The sequence below is a fragment of the Atta cephalotes genome (assembly GCF_000143395.1).
Source record: "Atta cephalotes unplaced genomic scaffold scaffold00026, whole genome shotgun sequence".
Taxonomy (NCBI): domain Eukaryota; kingdom Metazoa; phylum Arthropoda; class Insecta; order Hymenoptera; family Formicidae; genus Atta; species Atta cephalotes.
In genome coordinates, this window is record NW_012130090.1 from 1,233,923 (window position 1) to 1,242,263 (window position 8,341).

Consider the following 8,341-nt stretch of genomic DNA (forward strand, 5'->3'; position numbering starts at 1 on the left):
GAAATCTGGTAAATATGTTGGATGAGGTAGAACATCCTAACCGAGCTCCAACAACTTTTGTCGAGTTATCAAAGATACAAGAGGCCGCGCATTGTCCTAATGAAATACGACGATTCGCTATTTCTGGACATTTTTATTCAATTGCTGTCTTCAATTCGTCTAATTAGGAACAATACTTCTCTGAATTTATCGTCTAGTTGTTTGGTAAAAGCTTATAATATAGGATCCCTTTTCAATCCCACCAGATACAGAGCATGATCTTCTTCTGGATGAAGACCGGCTTTTGGAGTGGCTAAAGGTGGTTCATTCCGCTTTCCCCAAGATCTTTTTCACTCAACATTATTGTAAATGATCGTTTTTTCATCTCCCGTCACTGCTTAAAAAATGGCGTCTCCTCGTTGTGTTTATAGAGCGAGTCGCAAATGGAAATGCGATCTACCAGATTTTTCTCCGTTAAATCGTGGGGAATCCGTACATCAAAACGGTTTTATGTAACCAAGCTTCACAAAATGCTCGTGGATGGTGGATTTTGACATATTCAACATTTCTGCTAATTTACGTGTCGTACAGCGTGGGTTATTCTCGATCAGTGTTTTAATCTGATCTTAATCTGTGATAGAGAGCCTACCCGGGCGTTCTTGATCTTCAAAATTAGAATCACCAGCTTTACCTAGCAAACCACTTCCGCAGTTCTTTCAGCTGCAGCATCTTCGCCATAAACAGCGCATATCTTGTTTGCCGCTTGTGGCATTTTTGCCTTTCTGGTAAAAGAAAAGCATTAAATGCCTAAAATGCATTTTGTTTTCTTCCATATTCAAAGGCGTATAAAACTGACAAAATTAACGTATCGCAACCAAATTTTTTTCCAAGTATGCCTGAAGTACCGTCTTTTACGATATGTACGCATGTCATTTGTTTTCAATCGTTCTGATATATTCAAACCTGTACGCCACTTATCAAAAATCGAACTTTCCGGACAATCCAATAAATATAGATATAATATATATTTAAATATATTTTGAAGTATTATTTTTTATTTTATAACATCCAAATAATAATAATAATAATAATAAAATTCTATAAATGATGAACGCGGAACAATGTTTCAAAGTCCTATAGCTCTACCATACACCTGTATGATAACTAATATCATCTTTAAACTCTATCGTTCTATGACTCCGTGCGTAGTCCAAATATATGAAACAAAAGAATAGAAATGATTAGACAAAATCAGTCGAAATATGCAGCGCGGCTCCAGGTTTGTTATACATTTGACATTTAATACACTTATAAAAATTAGTATATGATATTAGTATATATGAGATGATCATAGAAACGAAAATTATATATTTTTATAGAGGCATATAAGCTTAACATTATACTGTATGCAATATAATAAGATTATATTGTACGCTCTCAGCGCGAGATATTATTTTGTAAAATTCCATGTTCAATGGAGTCTCAAAAATACATATTGCATATGAAATTAATATAATCTGTAATTTTCCGTAGGCTGCAATATTGCATGATTATGCTGTATCGAAAAAAAAGCCAGCATAATCATGTAATTTCACACAAATATTTTTTTCAATGTCTGCTACGTTTGCAGTCTTTTGAATTACGCGCCGAATTGGTTTTCCCGACTTAGAAACGCAATTGAATTATCATAGTACCATTACAAATTAAATCGATTAGCAATTTAATAATTTGATGCTCAATCAGGCATCCTATTAGAATAATTAGAGAGATGTTAATGTCCTGAAAATCTATTAAATAAATTTATTGCGAAAAATATTACCTCAGCCAGGAGTTGAACCTGAATCTCTAGCATTCTGTGCGAGCGTCCTAAGTCTTTACGCGAAGTCTACAATAGAAGTCGTAGTGATCGTAGAATCATAAGTTGTAGAACATTAATCACAGTCGAATACGAAAAGAATAATCAATTATGATTGGTCAATTTTCTACGATTTAAGACGTTACAACCGACCTGTAGACATATGATAGTAAGACCATCATATAAGACTATCAAGGCATTAGTAATATTTTTCGCAATAACCGTTTTCAAACAGCGTGTATAAATAATAATGAATGATTTATTAGAATCGTATATTACATTGCTTTTGATATCGTAAATACACGATATCAAAAGCAATTCTTGTATCAGTCAAAGCTGGATCTTGCTTAAATAATTTCATATGAATTTATGTACCACGTTCTCTCAAAAGATGTGTATATTCCTACACATCAGTTATTGCGAAGAATATTACTAAAACTTCGATAGTCTAAAGAAAAAACTTAAGAATGATTAGAGATCTGGGTTTGACTCTGGGAGATAATATTTTTCACAATAAATTTTCAGATTTTCAAGGTATCTTCTTAAAATGATGCCAATTAAGCATCAATTATTAAATTGCTAATCAATTTTTTTTGTGATATTACTATAGTAATTCAGTTGCGTTTCTAAGTCCAGAGACCAATTCAAAAGACTACAAACGTGGGATATAAATTAGAGATCATTTTAAACGTGTATTGGAGCTAAATGTGTAATTAATATATTCGTGTTTCAATAGGTGTAATTTGTAATACACGGTTACTGAAATATTCAAATACAAATCGAAATACAAATGATGAAAAATTGAAAAGCATGTATATCCGTGAATTAATTTCAATATACGATTATTGAATATAGGCGATTGAATATAGGCGTGTATTCAAATAAACGGGTACACATGTAATGTATTCATGTTTTAGTCAAATTAGGATATTTCAAATAATATTATATTACATTATATATTCTTATATTAAATTAATTTATTTCAGATATGATTGAGAGCCGAAAAACTTTCGATTTCCACACAATCATTCTGAAACGCTAATAAACTCCTCTATCCTAAATTAGAATAGACAGAAAAAAAGTAAGAAACTTACTGCGAAAAATATTACAATACATCAGCCAGGATTCGAATCTGAGACCTCTCAACTTTCCGGGAAGAGTGTCTTAGAGTGCCAGCTCGACCACTTCAGAAATATTCTTCACAATAACTGATATATATAGAGAGAACGCGTTCAGGCATGGGAGCGAATATAGGGTAATTCCGGTATATACGCCGCACCTATCAAAAACTTAATTTATTAAATATTATTTACCATGTTTAAAGTAAACAAACTATATCAGTAAAAACTTTGTACTGTCTACTATTATGAAAAAATATTAGAAATCTGAAATATTTATATTTCGTATTAAAAAATAAACTTTTAAAACCCTTTTTTGCCGTATATTCCATAGAGGTGAGATATTGGTTACTCTAGGAGGAGAGGGGTATACGGCTTATGAAAAATTTACAAATAATATATATAAATAAAACATAAAATGACACAATAACTTATGAAATGCGTTTATAAAGTTTTATTAAAAAAATAAGAATGATAAATATGTACATACATGAAGTGACAAATAATAATTACAATCTTCCCACATGTATTACAAATATGTATTACATTATTGTAACATGACAGTGTTATGTACATATTTCATGTAATGCATTTAGTGTATTGAATTCGATCTATGCGTTTTGTGTATACTTTGTACTTTGGGCATAAATCCCGCCCGTTAAAAATGCCCAAAATAAATGATATACAAGGCAACAAACGAAGAATACAAGAGCAAAGTTGCATTTTGTTATACAAGTGCTTTACTATTCTTCTGCACTCATGTATCACGAAATAACTATTAAATCTTTTGCACGTCCCACAATAATCATTTTATGTATATTATAATTTATGTGATGATATGATGGTGCTACTACTAACACAGTGACAAATCAATTTAATTCACAATAATTTCAATATTAACAGTAAGAAGCTGAAATCATAACACAATACTAATATAATATAATATAATATAAAGGTATGTAACAGAATAGTAGCGGGAAAATTATTCCCACTCCTTTTATTTTTTCTGACTTCTACGATATAAATCCCAGCGCGGCATATTTGCCGGAGTTACCTTAAGTACCAAAAGTAATGATAAAAGTGAGTTTTATTCTCGAAAAAGTGAGAAAATAGAAAATGAATCGGTTAAAAAAAAAGGTGAAGCTTTCTCTGAAAGTAAAAAATGAATGTTCCTAAGAATTTATCAAAAATTAGTTTACTTGTGACAGGCTATTTGTATTTAAATTACTTACATCTTCTATGAAGTTAAAAATATTAACCTAATAGTAAAAAATCTAGATTTATATTTCAGGATTCATAAAGATACGAAATATATATAGAATCTAAAATTTATTAAAAAATTTTTTTATTATTAAATGTAATTCAAATTAATTTTAGATAAATGGCATAATAAGTATTCAAGTTAATAATAAAAACTCTTTCATTGCAAACAGAAATTAGATTTTTTCAAACGTATTAAAGAAAATAAAATTTAAGCTACATTACACTATATTTCAAGAAATATATCAAGATATATCTTTTAAAAAATAAATTTTCAAAATAAAAACAAATTAAGGATTTTTCCATTAAAGTAGATCTAATTAATTAACTTATTTTAAATAAAATCACACAGTTCTTCACTTTATGCCATAAAAAAGAACACAGAAAATAATAACGACATAATGCTCAGTTGTAATCATTATTTTCTATTTTTCTTCGATTTCGCTATACAAAGAAGTTATCAAACATGATTTTTTTATTATCGAGTTTCTTTTGAAGCGGCTCAACTTCAGATGATTATAAATGCTTTCTAATTGATACCGCACCCTCAAGAATTCTATATGTTACCTTAGCCCCATATATGCCTTTACTATCCAATGCTTTTTTCAGTCTTTCTTTTATCTCTTGAAGAAGTGAGTCTTACTGTTTCTTCTTGCGCCTCAGTTTTTTAGCTTCTTTTTCCTTTTCAAGCTTTTCTAAGTCTTGTCTAGCTCTATTTTGTTTTTTTAGAAGTTCTGATCTTTTTCGTACTTCTTCTTCATTACCTTTCTATCTTCTTTTTTCTTCTTCTTCTGATTTTTTTCTTTTCTTCTAAATATTCCTGAGATGTGCAAATCTAGCAGAGATTATTAAATCTTTGATCATTTCAGGTTTATCAAGTATTTTAAAGTATTGGGTTGTCCGGAAAATTCGTGCCGTAAAAGATTTAAATTTAATAAATGAAATTAAAAATTTAATTCTGCGTTTCAATTTTCCTTCAAAATCGGCACGAACTTTCCGGACAACCCAAAACTTCAAAATAGTCTTGATATTTAATTTGGCATTAAGAGTTCTCTCAGTCATTCTAGATTTATTATATCTGTCAAAACACGGGCTGAGATTGAAAAATTTCTTTCAATATCAGAACTACATGAGCTAGAGATAGAGCTTCATAATTTTCTGAACGTTTGGATATTTTAGTTCATTGAAGTTATTTTTTAGATTAACAATTTGTCTTCAATAATGATCTATTCGACCCATACAGAAAGATTCTCTCTTTGAAGAATCTTCATCTAAGAATGTACTTATTGAAATTTGATTTAGAGAAAACATTTTAACTATTTTCTCTACGCTTAGGAAACTTTTATTTTTTTTCATTTAGAAAAGCTTGATGAAAGAAGAAGGCGAAAATGCTTTGCTGTTGATGAACTTAAAATAGATTTCTTAAGTAAATATATTGTTGCCGCTTTATAATGATCTTGAGCCAATTTTCGAAAATTGAGGATATCAACTTCTTTAATATCTTGAGAAGAAAGTTCATTTTCAGCTAAATCTCTATATCGATATTAGTTAAAATTCTCTGGAATGAAAAGATTACTACAACTATACATTTGTATACTATACATAACTATACATTTTGATGTAAAATCTCCTTTTTGCAAAATCTGCCTGTTAAAGTATCTAAATCTTTCATTTCAGAGTATATTTGAATCATGGGCTCTTCCTTTTGAAATAAATGAGAGAATTTTTCAAAAATACTGACACTGTCAATTACAAACGCAATTTCTGCTCTTATTATGGGAGATTTTTAATAATTCTTAATTTCAGAATATTTCTTCATTTGTGTCGATTGAGTAAAAAGCATTTTATGTGGAACGAACTTTAGAAAATATTCACAGGAGCAGGCCACTGTTCTAAAATGCTTTTATCGGGAGCACATATTGGATAGCTACCTTGAAGGAACATGTTTCAAAAAATTATGTTGAGGAATATTTAGTTTTCTTCGGATATCTCTATAATCTTCTAATCTGCTAGGCCAATCATGAAATCAATTTTAGACATGAATAAAAAAGAAATCTACATCACATCCAAAAGAATCTAATGCTTTCTGAAAAGAATTATGGATTATATGTAAATTGCACGTTTCTATATCTATCCATTCCATTATTTTCCTTTCTCATAGAGAGAGATTACTGTTTTTTAAAACATTAAATATACAGTCTTAAAATTTCAGCAGTAGCATGTCCTAAGAAAAATGTTTGAAGATGACAAAAGATTATTTCATTTAAAATTTCTGATCAAAATCGTATTGAAATTTGTAACACTTTCATTCCTTCTGATTTAATTTCGTCATAACAAATCACAAATGAATCTTTCTGTGCATCTTCATTTACTAATTTATGAAAATAAGGGCTTAAGCAATTTGCAAATATTCAACTTTTTTCTTAGTGAAAATGTGTCAGGAACACCTGTGCTGAACAGCTCTAAACAGCTCATTTGTAAGTCAAATTTGTAAGTCTTTCACATGATAACGAACAATAATTGCTCAAAATACATTTCATGGTCCAAAATAATTCTGCAACAATTCCTTTTTCTTGTGATGTATACAGATTCCATTTTATATTAGATTGTCGAACAGGAAAAACTTGAACTTGAAATGCTGCTAGATGAAACTGATTGAATACTTGATTCTTCTTTATCTATTCTATATATCCAGTTTTTAGTATGCATGAAATATTGCATGTGATGTCAAACCGAGATGTGATTAACTAGTATTATTAAGTTTAATATCCGCATTCTGTTTATGCTTCGCAGAGGCTACATGTTGAAAAATAGCCTTTAGTTGCACAATGGATACGGTTCATATTACAGATTTCACAGAATAAGATTGAAGAATCAATCTTCTTCCTCATGATTCAATTCGATGACCAAGCTCATCAATCCTTGATAACCATTCTGCACGAATAGTACATTTTGGATTTTTATCTATCCTCTTCTCAGAAATCATTCTTCTCTCTATTACTGTATAGTGTTTAATATTTCTGATAATAATAAAAATAAAAACATTTTCACAGAAAGTTACTGCATAAACATAATCTTTATTACATTAGTGAATGGAAAATCTATTTCGGTCAAAGCAGATTTTAGTGCTTAAATATTTTATAATTATTATAATCTCTATACCTTAATATCCGTACAAATTATAACTATTTATTATCTAAAATTTAATATTTAAAAAACTTATAACTGTTTGTAACTTATATCGTAGAGTAATAATTTTTATTTACATCCTGATTAAGCAGACCGCAATGATTGCGCTAGAAATATTGTGGTTCATTGAATCACAAGATGTGTTTGCTTGTGCTTAAGTTATTTGCATCAGAGATGCCAAATCAGAGACTCCCAATGAGAAATGACAATAAAATCGATGTTGAATTGATTTCGATGTCAAATCGACATCGATATTATCTCATTGGGAACGACATCGTGATCAATGCCATCAATCGGTTACTTGTCAGCCTAGCGCGACAAGTAATCACACACTTAAGCATGAGTCTTGTGTCACACAGACGGCTCATGTTTAAGTGTGTATTTCGATGGATGCATAGACTGTGTTCCAAAATTTACTGCCAGTAAATCTGCCTGAAAATCTACAGTACATTACGTGCATTATAGATTTTCAGTACTGGCAATCAATTTTGGAACATAGTAGGAGAGTGAATTTTGGGCAAAATTTGATTTTTTCCAGTATTGCTATCGCCATTATGCGCAATGCTACACCTATTTTTTCATAAGATCACTGAAGTGAACGGTTGTCGTTCTGAATGATTTTTTATTCTTTTCTTCAATTTTATTGTTGATATTTATCTATAGAAACAAGTGAGGAAAGTGAAGAAAAGTAAGATGTTTTTAAAAAAGTGAAAAAAATAAAGAAAATGAGCCGCTCCCACATGTCTGCGCAATGTGTGTACAAACATTTTAAGAATTTTGAGCACATATTATTTGAAATATCCTAATTTGACCCTTCTTGGCTTTCTTTATCGTATTTGATGTATTCACATATACGATTGTGTTTAAAATTCTTAAAATGTTTATTCATGTTTTGTATGATTCATAGGTATATATATATATATATATATATATATATATA

At 29.8% G+C, this 8,341-nt stretch overlaps 1 protein-coding gene across 1 annotated transcript in view; it reads right to left on the reverse strand.

Annotated features, from left to right (window-relative positions):
- Positions 1-212: 212 nt before the first annotated feature.
- LOC105620442 overlaps positions 213-8,341 on the reverse strand; it is a 9,487-nt gene continuing 1,358 nt past the window's right edge. The window contains exons 2-4 of the mRNA XM_012201932.1: positions 1,799-1,864; positions 671-786; positions 213-324 (exon numbers count right to left, since the gene is read on the reverse strand). Of these exons, the coding sequence (XP_012057322.1) occupies positions 213-324; positions 671-786; positions 1,799-1,864 (294 nt within the window). The remainder of the gene's footprint in view (positions 325-670; positions 787-1,798; positions 1,865-8,341) is intronic.